At 42.7% G+C, this 26,561-nt stretch overlaps 1 protein-coding gene across 1 annotated transcript; it reads right to left on the minus strand.

The window, feature by feature from the left end:
• Nucleotides 1-478: 478 nt before the first annotated feature.
• Nucleotides 479-26,096, minus strand: dpydb (dihydropyrimidine dehydrogenase b; the record flags this gene model as incomplete). The annotated part of the gene is made up of 25 exons (XM_083781685.1): nucleotides 25,910-26,096; nucleotides 20,152-20,262; nucleotides 19,843-19,925; nucleotides 18,920-19,007; nucleotides 18,502-18,663; nucleotides 12,195-12,391; nucleotides 10,837-10,918; nucleotides 10,576-10,663; nucleotides 10,334-10,441; nucleotides 9,983-10,152; nucleotides 9,368-9,578; nucleotides 7,638-7,822; nucleotides 6,389-6,604; nucleotides 6,042-6,206; nucleotides 5,628-5,696; nucleotides 5,249-5,332; nucleotides 4,899-5,019; nucleotides 4,708-4,827; nucleotides 4,263-4,405; nucleotides 3,572-3,626; nucleotides 2,910-3,034; nucleotides 2,596-2,745; nucleotides 2,250-2,312; nucleotides 1,703-1,780; nucleotides 479-643 (listed from the first exon to the last, which is right to left on the minus strand). Exons 1-25 carry the CDS (start codon nucleotides 25,937-25,939, stop codon nucleotides 479-481), a joined length of 3,069 nt encoding a protein of 1,022 aa, XP_083637811.1. The 5' UTR covers nucleotides 25,940-26,096.
• Between the last annotated feature and the right edge of the window lie 465 nt (nucleotides 26,097-26,561).

A 26,561-nucleotide genomic window follows, 5' to 3' on the forward strand; every position in this document is an offset into this window, starting at 1 on the left:
AAGTACATCCATATGATTATTAACATTAGTAACACTAATTGTATAATACAATCAAGAGTGCATAGAAAGTTAAAGCAGAGAGAACCCTGGATCCCAAATGATTATATGAATCTCCTTTAGGTTCATAAAGACCCATTGTTAAATTTCAATTCAGAGTATACATAAATATACAGTATTTATAAGCAGTAACACGTCGTTTCTCTATCTTGTGCCTTGTCTTCCCACCTCCAACATATTACTTCAGATTGATATAAGCATGACAGATAAATCAAATGTATGTGCTCAGTATTGGCAAACAGGAAGAACCAAGCAAGGGACCCTTCACCAAAAATGTCCTCGAAGTGTAAAAAGTGACACAACCGTCATAATACATTTTTCCTACATCTGAGTTTTGACTCAATTATGTTTGAATTAAATGGCTCACAAAAATAATAACATTTTGGAGACAGAAAAACTGTTTTCATCCTCTAAACAGCGTCTAGCATACAGGGCTGACGGGCACGCCCCTCTTGGGTACATAAGGCGTTTTTCTGGTTACCATCTTGATGCAGTCTATGATTGGACAGACGCTGAAGCACAGTGTACAGCCAGTGCAGGTGTCCAACACAAAAGGCAGGTGGGTCTCTGGATCAAATGTTATAGCCTTGAGAGTGAGAGAGACATTTGAGTCACATTAGATGCCTGAGAAGTATCTCTGTGTCCAGAGAGAAACGCATAAAGGAGACACAATAGTTGAAACAGAGACGGCAAAATTACTGTTGTGAGGCAGAAAGACCAGTTTGTTTTCTGAATAACATAAGAAAACGTAGCATAGAGGGGACCCATATAGAGAATTCATCCATTAGAATGTGGGTGCACAAACCTCGTCAGCAATGAAACATTGATCAAGAACATTGATGAATGCTTAACTTGTGACCGCACACAAGTTGAGTGCTGACTACGAAGGCATTAAACAAATAATCAAAAGCTACAGAAAAAGTTTGTGCGCTAAAAAGCTAAAGTGATACTGTAGTTGTTTTTTTGTTTAAATAAGGTCTTCAGCAAAAGTCATGTTTTTATCAAGTTTTTTAAGGTACACCAAAGCCTTCCCTTAAAAGTACATACCAGTAAACAAATGCATGTAACCAGGGCCTGATGTGAGCACAGGCATTCTAGACGTGTGCCTAGGAACCGGGCCCCAGACAGAGGGTGAAAAACCATGAACTGTCTACATTACATAATATTTTATATACCGTATTTGAAATGAGTGTAGTTGTAGAACTAACTTGGATCAATTAGTTCAGTTTTTGTGGAAGAGAGAGACAAAGCTGCAAGATGTGAATACAGCTATTGCCATTCTAATAGCTTCTTCCTTAAAAAAAAATAGCTGTAGCCTACACAATCCTGCCCACAAATTCTAAACTTAATCCCCATCTGATCGGATCAGATCAGATTTTTAAATCCTATATTTGGTGATCCAGGATCAGACAATCCAGACAGATTTTGTCCTGGAAGTTCAAAGAAATTCAGCATATCCAGCTTGAACCAGATTCTAATGGTTCAGGATTCTGAATATCAGTGCTCTAATCCTACCTATTGCCACTTAGTGGATATCAATAGAATAAGGGAGCCAGACCATATCGATGAGTCTCCAGAGAGCGAGAGAGACAGTGAGAGAGAGACACAGACACAGACAGACAGACAGACAGACAGACAGACAGACCTGGTATCCAGAGTCGTTACAGGTCATGTAACATTTCCCACAGTTGATGCACATGTCCTCATCTATCAGAGCTTGGACCTGCAAACACAGAGGGTTACATTAATTTATTCATGGAATTGTATCTTAAAGCTGCAATCTTCTTGGATGAGTGGTTGATGAGTAGTTGTCTGCTTTCCCATTCAGGAGATCTGGGTTAAAATCTCGGCTATTACATTTACAATTATCTCTCTCCATCGGAATAGGACATAAAACTGTCGATATCTATGTATCTATTGTATATTTAATGGTAATGGTATCTTAGATGTACTTCTTGCATCTGTATATATATATTTTTTTAATCTGACATCAAATATCCAATATCAACCCTTTCGCACATTCCATTCATGTGGAAGATAGTCAGCTGGTAAGATTGGACATATGTAGGACTGTGAATTAATATTCATTTGGCAGTACGTAGGATTCAAACCCCTTACTATCATAAGACAGACTCTTCTTGAGGCTGCCCTCCCCCAAGAACAATAACGAAAATAATAAAAAACATTTGTACCTGCTCTGTGTTGTCGAGTTCCTGGTACGCACCAATGTGACGTAGTGCTCTGGCTATCACATCCTATCACACACACGCATACAGCATGTTAAATACAAAATTGTATGGTTTTAAGCATTGAAATAGCAAGATCTGTGTGTAATGCGTGTTTATGTACATGTGTTAGTGTGTACATGTGTAATGCATGTGTTTGCATCCATGTATTAGTGTATACATGTGTAATGCATGTATTGTGTCCATGTATACAGTCTGACAGTATGAGTAAGTGTGTGTGTGTGTGTGTGTGTGTGTGTGTGTGTGTGTGTGTGTGTGTGTGTGTGTGTGTGTGTGTGTGCATGAGGCACACCTTGACTGCAGGAACAGGTTTCTTAGGCAGGTTGACACGGGCCACATTGGTTTCAGTGACTTCATTGTCATTGCTGTCTCTCAGTCGTTTCTTGTACTCAGCGATGGCTTCTGTCTTCTCGTGCAGGTACTGACCGAAGCTAGGTAGGCTCTATGCACATCACATGCAAGTAAACACACACTTATTATTATTATTAGTAGTAGTAGTAGAAATATTAGCACTAGTATTATCATTGGTGGTGGTAACAGCAGTAGTACAGTTTACTGTAAATCAGTATTCAGTAGTAGTAGGCCTGGTAGTAGTATAGACTTTACCTTTCCCACCAGCTCTTCCACTCTGGGGACTGGTTTGCCTTTCTGGTGTGCCCGTGTAGGAGGAGACTGTCCATCCCAGTCTCTCAAATCATCCAGACTCTTCAAATACAACAAGGTCTTCAGACCTGGACGGACGGAACGGACACACACACACACACACACACACACACACACACACACACACACGATTATAATTTATTATCATTTATTACACCATTAGTATTACCCATTTCTATCCACAGCAACACTCCCCTGTGTGTTTTAGACATGGTTCCTTAATCCGTCGGGTAGAAATGTAGGTTGATATATAGGTAGGTAAATATGTAGGCAGGGAAGTAGGTCGTTATGTAGTTGGGTAAGTAAGAAAGGAAGGCAGGAAAGAAACGGTAATAAGTAGGTAGGTAGGAAGTTGGGGTAACAGGCTTCACTTGAATGTTTACTTGAAGTAAACCTAAGTTGTGGTTGAACATGCTTGTTTAGGGGAAAATACTGTTCCCTTGAGGGCCTTGGCTTGCACTGGTGTATCCCAACAGATGTCAGACATGACAAGATACTGGATACTAGGGGTAAAAGCATTAATCAATTGACAGACATATGAATCATAATACTAATCAACAAAGACATGCATATTTGTAGTTATGGTACCACAGGCTGATACACACCCGTACAGTAGTCCTCAATCACTGTGAAGTCCTGGTTCTGAACGGCACTACACACCTGGATGGATGGATGGATGGACAGGAGGAATGGGTGAGTTCGTCAGTCAACGCTGAGTCAAACATAAAAGTTCTTCAAGATTGTGATTTTAATATCCAACTAAATAATTCAAACATAATGGCAGTTTTTATTTTTTTTATTTTTCAGTCCAGTGGCTTGTGTTTGTGTGTTGTGGAGCACAGGACTAGTGAAAGGCATAGTAACTGTAACAGTGGTAAGAAAGTGGTTTAAAGCTGCTAATAATATGCCAAATTTTTAATGACCTTTGTTTTGGTATTCAGACAGCCAGCAATGGGTAGAACACTCCCCCAAAAATGTGTCTCTGTGACACATCTAGAGGCCACAATCTGCATTCAAAGATGTTCCTAGAAGCTTTGTCATCGGTCGATTTGCCTGTCTGCTTCCCGATTGGTTAGTCATTGCGGAAAAAAGGGTCAGTAAAGTTTTGACATATTATTGCTTATAGCAGCTTTAAGTATACCTGTAGTACTGAGGACCTATAGTGTGGCAGTATTAGCAGTACAGTAGTACTAGTATCAGTGGTAATAGTACATGTAGTACTAAGGTTACAGTGAGTATTATGCTGTATTATCAGCATAGTAGTAGTAGTAGTAGTAGTAGTAGTAGTTGTAGTACCTGTAGTACTGAGGCTCCAGCATGAAGGAACTGCAGTCCGGAATCTGCCGAGTCGATGCCTCCAGTGGCCAGAATTGGAAAACCAGGCAGCGCTCTGCCAATGGCGGACACTGCTCTCAGAGCTATAGGTCTGATAGCATTACCTGAATGAATGAATGAATGAATGAATACTCTGCTCTCAAAGCTATGGGTCTGATTGATAGCATGACCTGGATGAGTGAACGAATTAATCACCTTAAAAGTTGCCTGACTGGGCTGTGTGTGTGACTGTGTGTGTGTGTGTGTGTGTGTGTGTGTGTGTGTGTGTGTGTGTGTGTGTGTGTGTGTGTGTGTGTGTGTGTGTGTGTGTGTGTGTGTGTGTGTGTGTGAGTAAGTGAGTGAGTGAGTGATTGAGTGAGCGTGCGTGCGTGCGTGCGTGCGTGCGTGCGTGTGTGTGTGCACTGACCAGACACTCCTCCATACGTGGTGCGTTTTCCCTGTCCAATGCCAGGCCAAGGGGAGCCATCCGCCTTCAATCCCATCATGCCAGAGACCGTGTTGGTGGCTGTGACTCCATCGGCACCACCTACAAAGCGAGACAACAAACATTAAATACGTGGAAAGATGATGGGAGAGACGTCGTTGATGACGGTTTACCTTCATGGGCGGCTTTGGCGATGTCAACAATGTTGGTAACATTGGGTGTCAGTTTGGCAAAGAATGGGATGGGAGAGGCAGCACGTACCCAACGACAGATGTTACGCACCAACTCTGTGTCCTAAATGTACACAAACAAGTGCATGCATGCACGCACACATGCATGCGCAAGCAAGCACGCGAGCAACCACACACACGCACACGCACACACACACACACACCAAGTACATAAATAACAGAAACACTGATCTACTTCTCATCATTATTTTTCGACCACGGTCGAGATCATGGATTTCACAATGCCACGCCAGACTTCCTGGTCCTTCATTGATGCATATGTGTGTGTGTACCTGTCCACAGGCCAGTCCCATTCCTTTCTCTCCCATCCCATGAGGACAAGACAGATTGAGCTCCAAAGCATCTGCACCTGATTCCTGCACGCGTACACACACACACACACACACACACACACACACACACACACACACACACACACACACACACACACACACACACACACACACACACACACACACACACACACACACACACACACACACACACACACACACACACACACACACACACACACACACACACACACACACACACACACACACACACTTATTACTATTATATTCAGGTCTATATTCAGGCCTACTCAGGGAAAATAAATATTCTAATTTAATTTAATTCGACTTTGTTAGGATTACAACAATATATTCTCACCACAGCCATCTTTGTCAGAACAGTCCAATCGGATTTGCTGTAACTACACATTATACTTGCAATCACCACCTGAGAGAGAGCGACAGAGAGAGAGAGAGAGAGAGGAATAGAAGCATTATGTTCACTTTATGTCATGCTGCAAATGATACATATTGCCGAGTTAACATTGTCATAAGTTTTGCGGATTCACCGTTTTGCCTGTTTACACGGAGAAGGGATAAAACGGCGTTCTCAAATATTTCCACTCTGGGAGGTGGTTTCACTTTGTTGCATTTTCACCTCCTGAAAACACAGTTCTCGTCTAAAGGGACCACAGCAAAAGATACTTTATTTTGCCGTTTTCTATGAACACCATTCTCGTGTAAAGACCACCTAACAGAGCACAAACAAAGGCAGAACAGAGGAAGGCGTTACGTTTTTAGGGAAGTCTCTCTTCAGTTCAGTCACCCCCTGGCACCAGTAGGCTGCTGTCTTCTCACTGATGAGCTCAATGTTGAGGAAGGCGCCCTGCCCGGGCCCAAACAAATGGCCTGATGTCGTACCACGCACGATACGAGGAGACACGTTGGTCACCAGGTCCTGGAAAACAGGCAGACAGAAAGGCAGATTATACAGTATTGTCTATATCTATAACATGAATCCCACTGCTCCTAATTCCGACGCCCAATAAACGCCCGACAAACGTTTAGGTTAGTCAGTGTGAGGTTTACGGTGTGTGAGGTGTAGAGGTGAATATTTGTGAATATAGTATGAGGGTCTACCTTGTCCAGTCCAAATGTCTTGGTCAGAGCAAAGCCCCAGCCTTGTTCAAACGCCCTCCGGATCATAGCGGTGCTGGTGGTGGGGGGTGCTGAGGCCAGGCCAAAAGGGTTGGGAAACTTTATCCCACACACGTCCACACTGATGTCCACGTCGTCTATGGCACTGTAGAACAAAGGCAGCCTGGGCACTGGGTCTACCGTATGCCCGTACAGGGACTGGAGGGGAGAAGGAGTACAGTATGGATTTGTAAAAATCATTTTTATATGTGGCTATAACATACATACATATTTAACTGCATGTGAATAGAGGGTATGCGTGTGACATCATCATCATACCCGGACGTTATGCAGGAACGCCTACTGAATGGCAAAAAAACTATTGACCTTGACAGCCCATGCATCCAAACAGAAACATCTGATTGCATTAAATTACGTTAAACAACGTTAAACTCACTTTGCCACTCACTTTAATGCATGTGCATACCGTCTATACAAAATATTTACCTATACAGTGTATTTGTGAAACTACTATCAGTGTTTCCTGCAGGAAAAAGCTTTGGCATGGTGCTGGGCGCGGGGGGCCTTCTGAAAATTTTGATTAATTAATTAATTAATTTGATTAATTAATTAATGAATAAGATTAATAAATTAAGATTAATTTGTATTATTGCTCTTGTATTGCTATTGGAGACACTGGGGGACACTGGGCAGGCACTGGGGAGTCACTGGGGAGGCACTCAGGGGAACACTGGGGAGGCACTGGGGAGTGGGGACACACTGGGGAGGCACTGAGGGGACACTGGGGAGGCACTGGGGGGACACTGGGGAGGCACTGGGGAGACACTGGGGAGGCACTCAGGGAGGCACTGGGGAGACACTCAGGGGGACACTGGGATTCACTGGGGAGGCACTGGGGAGACACTGGGGAGGCACTCGGGGGGACACTAGGGAGACACTGGGGAGACACTAGGGAGACACTGGGGAGACACTGGGGTGGCACTCAGGGGGACACTGGGGAGGCACTGGGGAGCCACTGGGCAGACACTGCCCAGTGGGCAGCTTGGCATGGCGCGATTTATTTCAAGCATGGCGCAGCGCCATGCCAACAACATTGTGCAGGAAACCCTGACTATATTTGCTTAAACATGTCTTTTTCTGCCTTTATTGATAGATTCACAGTAGTAAGTTGAGGGGGAGAGATGGGGGGGGGGGGGGTGACACGCAGCAAAGATCGCCGGGATCTATTTACCTGTAGATATCTGTGAATGTGCCAGGAGGCCTGTTTGCCGTCATTGACCGACTCCACGCTGGTGTTGGCAAGACCAGCAATGTCTCCTCCTGCAAATACCCAGGGTTCACTGCTCTGCATGGTGTCTGGGTTCAACTCCGGGGTTCCCCAACGATTCAGCTTTATGGGAGCCATGGCCTGAGACACTAGGGATTTATACACAGGTAAATATAGGTTCATTTAGAGTAGGATGTAGTTATAATTTACAACATAATGTTGCTCTCGGGCAGAAACCTCTTATTTCCATATTCTAACTTTCTTTTTTTTGTTAACGCCTTAATTGATCATACTACAGCGCCACAGAAAAGTATCAAAAGTAGTGGATCTACAAGCTTGAAATGCAACGCGAAGCGATGCGCTTTGACCGTGTCAATCTGTTTTTTTTTATTCAAATCCTGAAAAGTACGACACATGAGGTTTCCAACCGACAGAGACTAACTCAGACGATATAATGAATTTACAATGATCTGACCTATGTGGGACTTGGGTTCAGCTGAGCCACTGGTTCTAAATACAAAGTTGCTTAGGAATTCACTCACTCACTACACAATATATCTATTCCCCCTACAGTACCTAGACTATACTATTGTTGAGTCTGTTGACATAGGATTCACACCCAGATGCAGCGCCACGCCAAGGTGGTGCAACAGGCATATACATTCTATCTACTGTACGTGTATTACAGCCAGCAGGTGGAGCCAGACTCACATGCTGTTACTCTTATACTTATAGCTATTGCCTTTTTCTACTGCATTCTATTTACTCTTTTACTGATGTAGTGTATTTTTATCTATCTATCTATCTATCTATCTATCTATCTATCTATCTATCTATCTATCTATCTATCTATATCTAGATCAGGGGTCTTCAATGTTTGTTTTTTTATTAGCCCGGCCAAGGACCAGCTAGCTGAGAGAGAGATGATGCAGGGACCCCCACTACATATTATATAAAATTGTGTTGCAGATTAAACTTTTTCATAGACTTATTTGACAGCACTATTATGTTGGATTCATATAATTGTGTATTTTCATTTTCAGACATTAAACAACGTAAATACTTCACTCTGGTTTCACTGTGTACTCTGCTCTTTACACCAAACCTCTTGCGAAGTTCTCAACAGGCCCGAAAATTAAGGCCCGGCTCTACCTGGGCCCTCATCAAACCCTGTACACTCAAGAAAATGTTCCCGCTACCACCCTTAGATCTCCATACTGTATGGTTCTGACATTCCATATGTTGATCTCTCTAGACATGCTCCTTATATGGCCAGTACAGAATTCAATCCATGTGGATCTGACCCCCATGCCAAAGCGCCAGCGCTCGCCCACATTCTGCCGTCAACGAGGCGGATGCGTGCACGCAACCTCGTTCTCGCCCTCAGGCATCTTACTGGTAAATGTATGCCCTATTTTAGACTTGCCCTATTTGAGCTCAGCTTGTAAAAGATTGATATTTGCACAATTTTTGAGATGAAGACATTTTAATTCATAGGGATGCCAGATTGGAAGTGCTAAAGTCTGTCTGCTGAGGGTTATTACAAGCATTTAACTAATGAAAAGTATTAACAAGAGCTTGGACTAAATAATAACTTCATTGAATCCGTTGGAATACATGTTATTGCTTCGACTTACAAAGTTTATGCGTGACAGCTACAAAGTCAATAAACTCAAACTCAGTTCAATAGCTACCTTGCGAGTCACTGAGCATGGAGCCAAAGGCGCTGATGATGTAATCAGCCTTCAGCTTGACGATTTGGTCCTCGTCCTCGATCCACTGTCCATCATCTGTCTGCTCCGTGCGGCAGAACTGGAGCCCAGCGACACAGCCGTTCTTCATAGTGACCTCACGTGGAGACAGGAAGGGCAGGAACTCACACTTTTCCTCCTTGGCTAGCTCCATCTGCATGGGAAAGCAGAGGAGAATCAGAATCAGCTTTATTGTCACATCACAGCTTTACAAGTAAAAAAGTGGGTACATGTTTTGTGCATATAGTTCCCATTGTGTTATTTTTCTAAGAAAACAAATAAAGGGAAGACAAGGGCGGGGGTTAAGGAGATCAAGGCAGGAAAGAAGAAAATTTGAGCGCTTTTACCACAAAAAAGTACAAGTAAAGGGTATCATATATTTAGAAGCTTGTTTCACAGCACACTCGTAGGGTCTCTCTTAGCTTATTTACAGGCTGTACAGCGGTAAAAAAAATTCTACAAAGAAAATTACACATAGTACTTAATATAGTGCATGAAGAAGATCCATCTATCTATCCAACTATCCACCCACCCATCCTTGCCTCGGTCCCTCTTTACCTCCTCGGGTACAGCTCTGATGTTGGTGAATCCCTTTCGGAAGCAGACAAACACTCTCTTGGCTCCACATCGAAGGGCGGAGGTGGCACAGTCAAACGCTGTGTCTCCAGCACCTAACACGATGACCACTCCACGAAGCTCTGGCAGGGATGCACGACAGCTACACATCCCTACACACACACACACACACACACGCACACACATTCAATGGATATGTGCTCGTATACACCCAGTTTAGCTCTTTCTAACTTTGACAGGACAGATGTTGGATTTAACCTTGGTCATCAGGTTGCTCTCTAATTGTACCTGCCACTGTGCGTGCATGCGTATGTGCGTGTGTGCATGCGTTACCTGTTTTGCTGGCTGCAGCCACCATGGGCAGAAAGTCTTTGGAGGTGAAGAAGCCTTGCTCCATGGTGAGACCTTGAAAGATCTTTGCTCTGTTGGCCTGAGGAAGACCTACAACACAAATGAATGTAACACTTTGATTTATGTTATATGCCGGCAACTAAGCAACAGCCCTTTCTGTGCACAATATCTCATTACAGGCTTCTGCTTATTTGTACTTATTTTGTTGATGATGAGGTACTGACCAATTCCAATGAAGACAGCTTTGTATCCTTCCTCTTTCAACGATGTCAGAGTCATCCCGTTTACGCCTAACCCCTTCTCACACACCACCTGGATACAAAAATCATGAGTTTCTAATGCTGTCTGGCTGTGTGTGCATGCTTGCCTACCGTATGTGCCATGCATGCGCGTATGTGTGTGTGTGTGTGTGTGTGTGTGTGTGTGTGTGTGTGTGTGTGTGTGTTTGTGTGTGTTTGTGTGTGCCGTGCGTGCGTGCGTGTTACCTTGACGCCCAGGTCTTTCATGAGGTCAATTTCGAACTGGACAACCTCGTAGGGCAAACGGAACTGAGGGATCTCTGCCGTGCTGCAAGGAAACCAAGGAAAGTGCAGAGTTACAAATAGCACCGGGCCCGGCAGTGATGACTGCAGAAGATCCTCTTAATATATCCTCACACATAAGAAATATCTCCTGAACTACAATGTTTGGGCATCAACAATATATTGCAGATTGTAGCTCTTTACATAAAAAGAATGCAGCATTTTTTATATTTTTTATTATATACTAGCCCTTACCCGTTGTGAGATATTTGCCCCCCCCCCCCTTGTGGCCGTGGGGGGTACTGCGTAATTACCCTAATGTAATTGACTAATCAATTCATTAATAATCATTAATGTGTCAAATCGAAAAAAGGGCTTCGTTACGCCCTCCACATTCATATGGTCAATGCCTGTGTGAAAAGTGGGAGTGATTGGTGCAGGCAGTAAGGAGTTACGGCAGTGTTTCTGACAGACACACACACAGACACACACTCAGACATTGTTAGAATTATAGTATGATGATTATAGTATGATGATATGATATGATGATATGATATATGATATATATATATATTTTTTTTGTTTTTATTATGACTATTTGTTAATTTGGGAGGGACAGTGTATATTAATATAAACAATATGGATGCTAATTTTCCTCTGTAGTCCCCATTTGCCTATAGCCTTAAGTATACTATACTTTCTTAGCCTTTTCATCTCAATAAAGACAATAACATAAGAATTGAATCAAAATGTTTGTGTAATTAAATATTATAGAGAGTGAGCAGGAGTGCTTAAGACACTGGCTTCTGGTTTGAGGTCAGTAATGTCATACTGGGCCGATAACTACACAGTGCAGCGAGTTCTGAAATATCTCTTCAAAGTATTGAAGCGTGTGTGTGTGTGTGTGTGTGTGTGTGTGTGTGTGTGTGTGTGTGTGTGTGTGTGTGTGTGTGTGTGTGTGTCAGCAATATTCCACCGACAATGCACAAGTTTAGTAATCGCCTTTATTTTGAGAACTATGATGACTAGATAGTCTAAGTTCATTAAATAAAACGCCATAAAAGCCAGTGTCATCCCTTTTCATTAGGCCCGCCTTTTTAGTCCATTACCAGACATAGTTGATACAGTAGTATCAACTATCAATAGGCCCCAGAATGTTTGACAGTATTCCTTTCCATTGCTTCTGGGATGTAGCTGTAAATGCTACTGCTCTGAAAGTAGTGAGATTCCTTAACTGGCAGACACAGTTGACAGCATTGTTTGAGCCAGAAACATCAAACCAGTTACCCCTCTACAGAGTACAGACACATGACAGATATTACCTCAAGCCTCCAGTGTACTTCTGCTTCTCAAAGACGGTGATGTTATCATATCCAAGGCGGGCCATGAAAGAACCACAGCTGATTGACGCAGGGCCACAGCCAATCAACGCAATGGGGGCATGGTAAGACTCTGGCATCTCATTGACCGGTGGGAGCTCAGGGTTCCTGATCTGAGGGATACCCATTTGACCGAAAACCTGACACGCACGCACACACACACACACACACACACACACACACACACACACACACACACACACACACACACACACACACACACACACACACACACACACACACACACACACACACACACACACACACACACACACACACACACACACACACACACACACACACACACACACACACACACACAGTTGAGGGATGTTGACGGCTTTGGAGGCATACAGTAAATGTATGCTTAGTAGAGTTAGGATTTTCTACACCATCAGTTACATAGCTAACTAGATAAAGTGCCAATCGGCACAGGTCTCCACCAGGATTCTTCCTCAGCCTAGTGGGAATATGCGTGCACAGTTTCATCGCAATGGGACGCTGCGTTGACTCGTGAGGAGTTGTGGCCATTTGCTACTCCTGAAAACTGTAGGAGCCAATCGTGGCCAATCAGGATGGAATATGAGAAATCAAACAAACCTGTGTTGATCACATGACTATGGAGATCATGTGTACGGATTTGCGTGAAATTTGGATAAAATCTGAAGGAGTAATAATAGAAAATGTGTTTTACATATGTGGGTCTCCTGGTGGCGCTATAAAGAGCAGATGTGAATAATTCCAGACAAAGGTTTTTCCTTGGCCTCTAGGGAGTTGGCATACAAAGTGATCCACAGATTCGTGCAGAGGTAAAAACACTTTTCGGCCAGTTATAGCGCCACCTTGAGGCTGAGTTGAAATTGTTCATGTGGCATTTCGTCCTCGGCCTAGTGGGAATGTGGGTGCACAATTTCAAGGAAATCATGCGATGTGTTCATGATTTGCAGCATTTTGTTTGAAACTGAGCACTCCTGTGAACTTTGGAAGCCAATCTTAACCAATCAGGATGGAGTCTGAGAAATCTGAAAGACCCGTTTCGTTGAATGGCTGTAGAGAGACTGTGTACCAATTTGCGTGATGTTTGGACAAAATCTGTAGGTGTACTGTGCAAAAACTTGTTTTGCACAAAGCGGCCTCCTGGTGGCGCTATAACAGGCCGTTCTGGAAAGTTTGGGGCAGAGGTTCATCGTTGGCATCCAGGGAGTGTGTGTGCAAAATTTGGCATCGACCGGGTTAACGGTGGCCGAGATTAGCTGCTAACGGACGGACGGACACACGGACACACGGACGGACACACGGACGGACGGAGTGCAAAACATACTCTCCCCACATGCCTTCGGCCTGGTGGAGACAAAAAGACAAGATGTTTGCCCTATCCTCGATGACCTTAGGCGTATGCAAAGACTCAATTTATGTAATTTAGATAGCATTTCATGCAGACATAGCACTCTATCTATTCTATTATATATTAGAGAACTTGTACCCAACACATGGCAAGAAACCCAAAGCCACAACAGCTACGTCGCTATTGCAACACCCACAACACCATCTTACACAATACACACTACACCCACACACACTCACACGGCAGTGACGTCACACACTTACCTTGATTGATTGATTGATTGAAATATTTATTAACAGTTTGTAGAATTTACAGTACATTTTAAGCACAAACTCAATACAAAGACTGTCAACTGTGAGTGGACGACCCAATTAAGCATTACACTTGTTTACAACAGGGTCCACATTGTTCAATTCATCAAAACATTTAAAGACATACAAACATTTAGAGACATACAAATAGACATTTCTATGTAGCTAAAGAACAGAACAGGAATTCATCATATGGGAAGCAAAAAAGGGAAAAGATACAATATACAGTGAGGGAAAATGGGGGGGAGATTCAGATTTTACAGAGGCCAGTTTCGAATTGCAGCCATCCGTAGGTGCCCTTTGAGAGCGGTTTTGAAGGAGTCAAGGGATTCACATGTCTTAATGACTGTTGGTAGGGCGTTCCACATTTTGGTGGCATAGGAGCTAAAATAATTTAGTCCCTTGTTTGTGCCGAATCTGGGTTGTACATGGTTTGTTGCACTCCCTCTGGTGTTGTGGGTGTGGACTTCGTTTACATTAAGGAAGTATTTAGACAGGTACATGGGTATCTTGGTGGTGTATCGAATCTTGTGGACCAGACCCATTGCAAGATGCTGTACTCTGTCGTCGACCCTAAGCCATCCCAGCCTGTCAAAGTGGGCAGGGGTGAGGTGGGTTCGGGGGGTGAGGCCAAGTAGGAGCCTGACCAGTTTGTTTTGGGAGGTCTGGAGCCTTGTTTTAAGGGCCTTTGAGGTGCTGTGGTACCAAGAGGTGGATGCATAGTCAAAGAAACCTTGTACGAGGGCTCCTGTTAAGGTCTTCAAGGTGTTTTTGCTGACCAGTGAGGAGATCCTGTAAAGGAATCTTGTTCTTTGATTGACTTTTTTGATTACGTTGGTGGCCATTTTATCACCGGAAAGATTGGCCTCCAGGATGGAACCTAGGTAGGTAATTTGATCTTTTCGTGTGATAATATTGTCACCCACTCTAACCAAGAAGCCATCTGCCTTGCTGAGTTTACTATTTGATCCGAAGAGGATGGATTCAGTTTTTCCCAGGTGTAAGGATAGTTTGTTATCAGCGAGCCAGGTGCAGATTCTACCGAGTTCAGAGCTGAGGGTCTTTTCAACCTGCAGTTTGTTCCTGTCCGAGACCAGCAGTGCTGAGTCATCTGCGAACAGGAACAAGTTGCAGTCACAATTTACAATTACAATTTACAATTTAGGCATTTAGCAGACGCTCTTAATCCAGAGCGACTTACATTTAAGCAAGAACAAAGCATGGGAATACATCACATAAAAAGCATTTATCATGAAACATGCGTAAGCTAAGAAAGTAACAGTGGAATATTTATATAGTGAAACTATACATACACTATACATATAAACTATACATCTTTACTACTATGCTATATATGTGTACTATGGCGTGCTATGACTACATCACAAGCTGAAGTCATGTCGTTAACATAAATTAGGAACAGTAAAGGCCCTAGTATGCTTCCTTGTGGGACGCCACAGCTCACTGGGAGGGGAGGGGACAGTGTTCCGTTCACCTCCACCATCTGTTCTCTCCCCTCCAGGTAGGATTGCATCCAGCTCCAGCATTCGCAGTGTGCAGGACCTATCTCCTCCTATCGCGCCCAACGCCAACACTCGACACCACCCGCCAGAAAATGATCATTGCAGTGCCACCAAAGATGCCTCCCGTCCACACTCACGGCGGCAATGCATTTGTTTACTACAAACATTATCGCCCGAAGCACCCACACCCCCGGAACACTGTTGCCCTTTCACCACGCTAAATTCGCCAGGTCTATGCAAGTGAGCACAAATTACATGTGAGAAAATTCATTCACAAGCCCACAAATGCCATTCAAATGCCATTCAACACACACTACGACTCGCTTACAATTCGCAAACCTGGCAACACTGCCCTGTCTTCTAATAGGCCCACACTAGCTCTCAGAATCTCATTCTGATCTCCCGCAGGAGAAGAGAAACGAGGAAGGGGAGAGGAATTGTAGCCTCACGATTTTGCTTATTCCTTCTAAATCTCTGTATTTAAAATATCGCTCTCTCAGCGAATCTCTTAGTTACATCAACATTGTACTTTGTCAGTAGTTTGTTTGTGCCTACATATTACGATTACACGGAACGCTTTGGCTATTTTCGCCTGCCAGCCAACTGCCGAGTACACACGCCTGGCTTGCACACACACACGTCACACACGCACGCCTGGAAGCCACGATCTCTCTCTCTCTCTCTCTCACCACGCCTCTCTCTCTCGCCACGCCCCACACACACACACACTACACAGGCTATACACGCACGGCGGCAGCGAGACAGGACGTTATAATCTTGAGTTTCATTAAATAACTGTCTTTCTCCGCACGCGCACATGCGCACACAACATTATTCAAGTGAAATGCGTAACGGCAATATTGGGCTAATATAGGCTACCAATACAGGACGTTATAATCTTCACTTTCATTAAATAACTGTCTTTCTCCACACGCGCACGTGCGCACACAACATTATTCAAGTGAAATGCATAACGCCAATATTGGGCTAATAGGCTACCAATATGTGGGTAGCCTACAGGGTTTTACCCACGGAATGAAAAGAAAAAAAAAATATATATATATATTCATCTATACCAGGGCTGCCCACACTTTTTTTAAGTGGTGCAACCACTTCTACATCCAGCTTACAATGTCCGTGTGCCTGTTTGTGTGTGTGTGTGTGTGTGTGTGTGTGTGTGTGTGTGTGTGTGTGTGTACCCCTGTGTGAGCATGGAACGAGAGAAGTATGTGACATGGCTGCCACCTGCTGGACGCAAACGATACAGAGAAGAAATTGAAACGATACAGAGAAGAAATTGGAATGATACAAATTGGAACGATACAGAGAACCAATAGATGGGAGCTGCACCACTTGGTTCACACTGGTGTGATTTTTTTACTTCAGAGCTACTTTCAAAACAACCAGCTCATATACCCACCAAATAAAACTATCATCCCATTGCAGAAAATAGTTACAAAATGTAATTGAGGCTACATACAGTGGTGTCCCCTTCGTCTGTACCAGGCTGACTTCTATAGGTTTTGAAAGGTACCTTTCTTTTTTTTTCTTTTCTTTTTTTTTATTTACCCAGGGAAGTAGCTGAGCACAGGTGCTCATTTTCAGCAACGCCCTGCACATCGAAACACACACACACACACACACACACACACACACACACACACACACACACACACACACACACACACACACACACACACACACACACACACACACACACACACACACACACACAAACACACACAAACACACACACACACACACACACACAAAATGTCATGTCAAAGGTACCTCTGGAGCCCAGGCCGTAGCGTAACGGTCTGGGCACCGGACTGGTGATCCAGTCGCGGTGTGCCGCGGGTTCGACTCCCGGACCCGACACGGCCTTTACCGCATGTCATCCCCCCATCTCTCTCCCGTTTCCTGTCAGCCTACTTTCTATCCCTTAAAAAATCAATAAAGGCGTAAGCCGCAAAAAAATATCTTAAAAAAAAAAAAAAAAAGGTACCTCTGGAAGCCACACCTCTGATTGGTCGGGTTTAGTCTTAAGGGGTGTGTTTTTTTCACCCACTGTGTAATACAATGAATGGACGGTAGGTGGCAGTAGTACAGAGGCCAGAGAAACTATAAGACAAACGCACATGGAATGGGAAATAGAGGGGGGAAAATGGAAATGGTAGGGTTTTTATTTTTGGTATTTGACTTTGCTACTGATGATTGTACGCAACAACAACTATTGCATTGTGTGTTTGAGCTGACAGGCCCTTTTTAACGTCAATCAATCAAGTCATCTCAGGTCATCTCAAGCGGCAGATGCAAAAATAGTTTTTTATATTAAAATTATATATATTTTTAGGGCCATGTCATGTGCTCTACCTGCAAAGTCTTTGTGATCTATAACTTTTGGGCACAGCTTAACGTCAGATCAGGGGTTTTGTCGGCCAGCGCCAAAAATGCTCCCCGACAGCATAATCGGAGGCAAATACCGGGCAGTGTGTATGAGCCATAACGTGTTGACTACACTACACTACACTAATAAGGACACATAATAATAACTAATAACCCATCCGTTACTACATGTGGAGTCAACTCCCGCAATTTCCTTCTTCCCATAGTGCGCGGCAACGTAACTCTGGGATGAGCGGCTGCGAAATTCTAGTAGTGTATACTCATAGTTTCATTGGACAGACATTCTGCTGTTGGACGGATGTTAGGTTCTTAGCTTACTTATGATTCTTGATGACTATTGTTTATGTATTTGATGTATTACCATGTGTTGTTCTTGCTTACTGTAAATCTCTCTGGATTAAACCCATTCTGGACGGGAACCCCTTTTGGTGTTTTAAGCATTATGTTATACTTTAGCTATTGAAAAATAGCAGATCTACGAGTGCCGCACTACGAGCTTGTAGATCTGCTATTTTTGAAAAATCATGAAAATGAGGCGCACATCTTCACATCTGAATATATATTCTTTCAGAGCGAATGTTTTTAACTCAAATCTTTGCTTCTGGGGGGGTCCCTGGAACAACATATTTTCAATTTAACTACAGGCAGATAGACAATTGTACCTCTGTGGCAAACTGCTGTAGCCCCCCTATATTGATGGGTCCTTCCTCTGAGGCGAAGAGGTTGCAGCCTCCCACACACAGCTCCGAAGTCGGACAGACCATTCCACATGTTAGACCCAGGGGGTTGTCAGAGAAGATGGCCTTCGCTGCACCATAGTAGTTCTGATACGTACGTACGTACGTACGTACGTACGCACACACACACACACACACACACACACACACACACACACACACACACACACACACACACACACACACACACACACACACACACACACACACATTACACTACAGACTACACAGTAGTATATACAGTACACATAATCCCTGCATCGCACTTTTACTATCATGTCATGTGTGATATAATGTATCGCTCTGCGCGCATGTCTGCAAAGCTTCATACAGCTCATAGTACCTTATTGGAGATGCTTGAGATAAAGGACTTGACGTCCAGGTTGGTGGGACAGCTCTTCTGACAGGGGGCATCTGCACATTTTAGACACCTGGACACATACATTATATATTACATATTCTCATTTAACACAAATGAGAATTGCATCATGACAAAAAATAGCTGAAAAGAATCAAAAAGTCTAGTTGAGTCAACAACAAAACTCAACGCGATTCATAAAATATACACGTGTGTGTGTGTCGTGTGTGGGGCATGTCTGTCTTTGACTGTCTGTCTGTGTATCAAACGGGCAAAGATATAGATTCTGCTCAGGGTAAAGTGAAGGTCGTTACCTCAGTTCTGTCCACATCCTTGTTTGCAGAAGGGATACTGTGTAGTGTGTGGGGTTTGTGTCACTACTACAATATCACTACAAAACATTCAAGGACCAAGATTAAAGCAACGTTATTGGCTCAACCAATGACAGACTGCTCTGTACATTATCTATTCTACAGGTATACCTCTGTGGGGATGTTGAGGTACAAGGTGTGGAACCCATCGAGGTGATGTGGTAGCAGAAAGGAGAAACCAAGAAATGCACAAGGACAAGCACACCTTTTAGCAGCATTAGCACAAAAGGGAAGAAAGATATAAACCTGACAGTGAACAGATGTTAAAAATGCTTTGTTTAATTTCAGGGAGAGTCTTAGCTGGAAATGCCTCAACCTATTGACCACAAACACACCTGAAGTTCCAACTGCACAATGTGTGTGCGCACATGCGTCTGTGTGTACTGTATTAAAAATAAATTTGGATGAACTTGTCTCACCTTATTGAGAAAACCTATGCCATTAAATAGTGGGAATGCACTGGCTAAAGCTTCAGCGTGGTACACATGCAGGAATGGGTCATAAAATACCCATAATGCATCGTGTATTCTCTCTCACCTCATCGCCTCGCGCAGCGCTCCCCGTTCACTCAGTGTTGTATGTTTGATGTCATCAAAGTTGTTCTCCAACTTCACACAGGCCTAAAGGAGAACATCCAGGAGAAGATAACAGGAAAACAGAGAGGTAAATGAGATTTAAAGAAGTGGATTGAGAGAAAGATGGACCAGTGAAAAGATTGTACCCCTGTAAATATTTAGAGCGTTACGAGCATTAGATTCTCTCAGAGTTACAAATAGGTAAATACACTAAGGAATTTAGTATGTGTGTCACGTGTGTGTGTGTGTGTGTGTGTGTGTGTGGTCTCACATCAGAGCACTTCTCAATATTCCTCTTCCAGTGTTTCTTTTCTCTCTGCTTGGTTGTCGTGGAGAAGGCCTGGGCATGAGTCTTCACACGGGGATTCAGAGCCAGAATGCTCTGTGACAAGTGACAACACATGAGAACCCATCAAAATCACATCAGAGCACACAGTAAAATCTAGTATAAAGTTTGACCCTCACACATTTCAGTTTAATTTACACAGAGAGTATTATTCACATTACGTTCATTTAAAACCAACCCTATAGCTGTTCCTTCTGATTTATAACTGTCTTTAAGACGGCTGATAGAATATGTTTTGTCACACTGATGTACCTCTACTACCTCTATTACAGACAGTCTGTGTTTGAATATTTGAGATATATTTAAGAAAGTGAAATTTCAGTTAGTTTTTTATAAAAGACTGCTGGTTCAAGTCACCTTCCAGAGAACATTCCAGAGTTATGTGAATGAGCTTTGATTTCTCAACACTGAACTTGAGCAAGGCAAACCTCAGTTGCTCCTGTGGAGCTAATCAGTGACTGTGGTCACTCTAGCCAGCTCAAACGTGTGTCTGCAATAATGTCAGAGTAATGTCGAGTTTTAAAAGACATCCTCAAAACATTAAACTCGTGAATTTACAAAGAAATACATATTGCTAGTGATTGAGTAACTTGCCTATCTCTTGCCTTATCTCTCTTGATTACACTTTCACACAAATACAGTATACACAGGCACACATGCAGTTCTGCTGGCAAAAGGTGACATAACATTCTAGGAAAAGTGGTCATGTCTTTGGTTAGAGTGGAGATGATAAGATAATGATTTAGCTGACTGACCCCTGACTGAGCCAGGGGTTTATGATTTATTTACAAAGTATTACTAGAGAATTGAGTAACATCTTCCACTTTATTCATTAAAATTGTCTAACACTTCCAAGAAATGCTACTTACTGTAAGATGTTTTATATTAATTATAGTAGGAGCTAATGTAATGGTATTTGATGATCAAGGTTGGGCTCAGTTCAATTTCAACTCAATCCAAATTAGAAGGTTTAGAAGACAAGTTAATTGCATTTTGCACTGACTATAACAAATGTAATTTAAAGTCCTATGTTTTCATCCAACTACTGTGTATACAGAGTTTGTCAAAATTCCTAATTTCATCATATGCCAAAAAGTTGATATAATATAAAGCAAGACATCCTGTGTAGGCTATAGGCAACAGAAATGCAAGTTATACAATTTAGGCATTTAGCAGGTGGAACATGAGGGCTGACCTAGACCGTCAGTTGAAGTTCCCGCAAGAGATCACCAGGTGTGTCAGGCAGAAATGCCCAGCAAGTCTTCTCACTTGTGCTTACATCCATACATTTAGCCTTTGCATATGCCTGGCTGTAAGGTCGCCGAGGCTAGGGAAAGTGCTACGGCCAATGCTACGGGCTAAGATGAAGAGTCTGAAGAGGTGGGTTTTCAGACGATGGCGGAAGATTGGGAGTGAGTCTGCAGTTCTAATTTCAATGGGAAGTGCATTTTATAGTTTTGGAGCCAAAAGGGAGAAGAGTTTGGGACGTGTGGAGCATTGTCCCGACGTTTTTAGTGAAGTTACTTCCAGCTTCCCTGCGTCATGGCTGATCTGAGCACAACGGTAGGGTCCGATCAACCTTGCAAGATATGGTCGTGCCATACCTTTGGTTGCTTTGAAGGCCAGCATCAGAGTTTTGTACTCTGTGCGGGCAGCGACTGGGAGCCTCTGAAAATAAAACCGAACTGAAGTGAACCATGGAGTGCGTAATAGTGCGTAAACAGCTAAACCAACCTATGTCATATAGATAACATGTTTTGGTCATTTGATCTGCAAACACGGACAGACAGTACAGGACATTGTCCATCACCCTGGCCTCCCTCAAAATACATTACACTTGACTTATTAACAAGGTTGATAACAAGCAAACCAAGACGTGGGCTGTCAGAAAAAGGTCCTGGATGAAAAACTACTGGCTGTTATTCATTGCTTTGGAAACTGTCTTTTTGAGGAAGACAAAATGCAGTATACCACTATACCAATAAAGAAAATGCAAGGTAACCCGTTTTGCACTTGTTTTTGACATATATAACTATGATGTTTCTTTTTCATCCTTTTTTTTAAAGATTTTGTTTTGGGGCTATGAAAGCCCCAAAACAAAATCCTTTTAAAAAAGAAAATAAAGGCATGAAGCCTTTATTTATAGGACCTCGGTAGAAAATGGGGAGAGATGGGGAGTGACACGCAGCAAAGGTCATCGGGATCGGGATTCGAACCCGCGACACTCTGTCAGGCCGGACAGCTACGCCTGCGGTCCGGGCCAAAACTATGGTGTTATGAAAACACCACAATAATTGAAGAAAAAAAGTAAACTTTGGCATTTATCAAATACAGTCCACAAGCATCTTGTATTTTTCTAAATTTCAATATTATATATTAATATTTTCCCACACCTGGGCATCAAAGGATAAACTAGAAATGCACTCTGTCAACGTGCCAATTAACGTGTGCATTGAACACAAGTAGGACATACATGGCCTAGCGCGCAAGTACTGCTTCTAACTAATGTCTATTACAACTGCTGTTCTCAATCCTTTAGACCCGTTATTGACCTTATACCAACCTTAAAACGTACCGTACGTGGTTACGTCACCATCAACAGCCAATAAGGGATAACCATCCTTACCCCGACATACAAACATGCATACAGGTACGGTACATACCCAGCCGATCACCAAACGTACCTTAGTTAGCCATCAAGAATGGTGGTCCCTTATTGGCCGGTGGACAACACTGACATACAGTGGACCGTGGACAACACTGACATACATACCCAACCAGTCGCAGTACTTGCGCTCTCTGCTTGCGCAAGAAAACAAATGCAATTTCATATGCCTTTCAAACGCATGTATGATGTACTGGAAACTACCAACATTATGAATCATTTACATTGCATGTCTACAACCAACCCCCAACAGGTCTCCCCATCGGAACGATCATCAGAGCAGCCATCATGCTGGGTGAAGATGAAACTGAATTTCCGCCATGGGATTAACAAAGATCTCACCCTCCCCTCCACAGGGAGGGGATAGTACAATAAACTAAAAAGTGTTGCTTGCCTTAAAAAACCATAGACCAGGAGTATGAAGTAAGTTTGGCTTTGATTGATTGATTGATTGAAAATGTTATTCACAGTATGTAGAATGGGTACATTTCAATTAAAGTACAGGTCAATACAAAAACTGTTACGAGGATAAAACCAGAAAAAGCACCAAGACTTGTTTACATCAGGGTCCTCCATTTTCAATTCATCAGAACATTTAAAAACGTACAATTTGTACAATGTAACTGTCATTCACTCTCAACAAATACAATAATCATTCCTCAGGGTAGATTGTCTATTTTAGCAGACATTTCTGCCTATATGTGGTACTTACATCACGGGTCAGTCAGATCATGTAAATTATTTACAAAATGAATTGCTCTGCCAAATATTATCACAGGGCCACCTTAGTTTTCACCTGTTGCAGTCTTCAATACTGTGCCATACAGTACGTGAAACCTTCAATAATGATTATTTGGGCCTGGGCCGTGGCTCAGCGGTCCAGGCACCTTGGCCAGCAGCCCGAGTCTGGCAGTGTGCCACAGGTTCGACTCCCGATCAGCCTTTACTACATTTCACTCCCTCATCTCTCTCCCCCATTTCCTGTCAGCCTACTGTTTATCCCTCCATAAAAATATAAAATAAAGGTGAAAATAATTATTTCAGACTACATTTTCTGTTAAGAAGGTTCACCATTTATTGACACCTGGTACTTGGTTTTATTTTATTTATTTTTATTAAGATATATTTGGTGGCTTTGTTATGCCTTTATTGATAGGTACACACTACAAAGTAGTTTGACAGGTAATGGGGAGAGAGATAGGGGGTGACATGGAGCAAAGGTCGTCGGGATCGGGACTCGAACCTGCGACACCCGCGTCAGGCTGGGTGCACAGGCGGCAAAACCTGCCTTTAGAGCAGTGGTTCCCAACATTTTTTTAGCCAAAAAGCAAAGCAAAGTTACTATATTTACCCAGGTTAACTGGACTAAGCTGAAGAACTTGTTCACAGCCAGGCCCTGCTCATAGAACATTTCATGGTAGGGGTTCAATGCCTTGCTCAAGGGCACTTCAGCGGTGGTAATTTTAACGTGCCAGTCTGGGGATACGAACTATAGCGACCTTCCAATATCAAGACCGCTCCGCAAACCGTTCGGCCACCACAGCCCGTGACTCAAAACAGAAATTAGACATTTGCCCGGTGTGCAGATCTACAAGCTCACAACGCTACGCTTCATGCCACGTTGTGAGCTTGTAGATAATTAATTATATTTTTTCTTCATGAAATTACTGAAAAATCATTGAATTTTGTTTTTAATTGATAAAAAATGAATGCTTTTTTGGAAATGTTTTGAAATAATTCAAAACAAAATGTAGGACCCATAAAAATGGGCCCGCGACCCACAAATGGGTCCCAACCCAGTGTTTGGGAAACACTACCCTAGAGAAGTGGCTAATAATTCCACTCCAATGGAGCCAGATTGCTGGTTCTAGCTTACATTTTTGAGCCAAATGTGAACAAAAATAAAAGCCTGTGTACCTAAACTAATTCTAGCTGTGTGTAGACTGGGACAAAATGTTGACCCTGCAACACATCATGAATAGTAATTAACTGGTAGAATAGAGAAGTGGAACTAGTGTAGAAAGAGCAGGGGTACAGGTATTGCACATGGTTTTATTTTGTATTCCATGGAACAGTGCACTAAATTATCTGGTGGCTCATCAATATTGTCAGTAGTGGGAAGTCGGACTCGGAGGTCAAGAAATTCCATAGAAAATATAACTTAAAAAGAAAAAGCTCTGGACCACTAGCATATTTCTGATAATGCTTGGGCTGGGCTTGCTATAATTTCTTGCACATAGTATCATGCAATTAATTAAATCAAGTCCTGAAGCTTTTTCTTCCACACCACGCCTATTCATTCAAATACTTACAATTAACAAAATAATGAAATGCATTTGCATTTTAAAACATTATTTTCCATGGACCACCTGCAGGCCTGTTTGGAAGTGAAATATCCCTTTAACATCTCCATCAACTTAAGCAACATGACATGAACATGTCAGAGTAGGCAGATTAAAGCGATGCTGGGCGTTGGTAGAAACTTGGATTCTCTACTTCGTCAAATTAGGTTTACTCATGCAGTCTACATCAACATACACTGTATATTTATCATCTTTATATGTTGGGTCTGTTTGATTAATTATCACTATGTGGAAAAAAATAGACCTGTCGCAAAAATCAGTTAACTTTTTTCCACCATGTTCAATTTAACACGGACCTAAACCCAATGACGGCACTGAGCATACGCATAGTTTATGATGAATTCCTGTTCTGTTCTTTAACAGTGTCTATTTGTATGTCTCTAAATGATTTGATGAATTGAACAATGTGGACCCTGTTGTAAACAAGTGTAATGCTTAATTGGGTCGTCCACTCAGTTAACAGTCTTTGTATTGAGTTTGTGCTTGAAATGTAGGCCTACTGTAATTCTACAAACTGTTAATAAATATTTCAATCAATCAATAAAAAACGCATGGCACATTTAAATGCGCAACAAAGTGTTTGATGTGCACACTTTATTGAACTATATAGACATTTAGGCCTATCATTGTTATTAGAAAATACACACAATTTTACCTCGATGTCAGCAAGGTCTTTACTCAGCATGGTGGTGGTCGGTTCTGATTAAAGTTCCAAAGAAGAACCGTCAACTTCAGTGGCGCAGAAAATTCTGGATTTATAGAGGTCCGAATCACTGTCCGGGACTACTCTGTTACAGGAAGGGCAAAGGACTGGTCCTTATTAACGATGCAAGACTCGAGGATTAGGAAAACTTTCACATGCATCCAGCCAGAGGTCAGACCGAGCTGATAAGAGTGTTAAGGGGTCGAAGTTCCCTTGGTGGTGTGCACAGTCAGTCAGGCACATTCCACCGTCCACGTGTAGTGGCAGAAAACAAGGCAGTGTGGTAATACTCGTATAGCCTGCTGCCTGACAGGTCACAAGTTTTAATCATGGGAATTACAGACAAATTCAGGGGCGTATAGCTCTGGTCCAGACCGTCCAGTCCATACTCCATAGCCCTAAATTCCCCTAATGCCCTTGCTGCCTATTCGGCCTAGGCATGCATTGCAAAGTATCGGACGGTCAGACCAGAAAAACCACAGTCCCTCCCCCTTTTGTCTATTGAGAAAGCAATAAAATGTCAATGTCAATTTTCGACTATAATGAATGTATGTTTTGTATTAGCCTTCACACTGACAACAGGTAGTAGGCCTATAGCTTTTTT

This window comes from Protomyctophum parallelum (assembly GCF_964188405.1).
Source record: "Protomyctophum parallelum genome assembly, chromosome: 14".
Taxonomy (NCBI): Eukaryota; Metazoa; Chordata; class Actinopteri; order Myctophiformes; family Myctophidae; genus Protomyctophum; species Protomyctophum parallelum.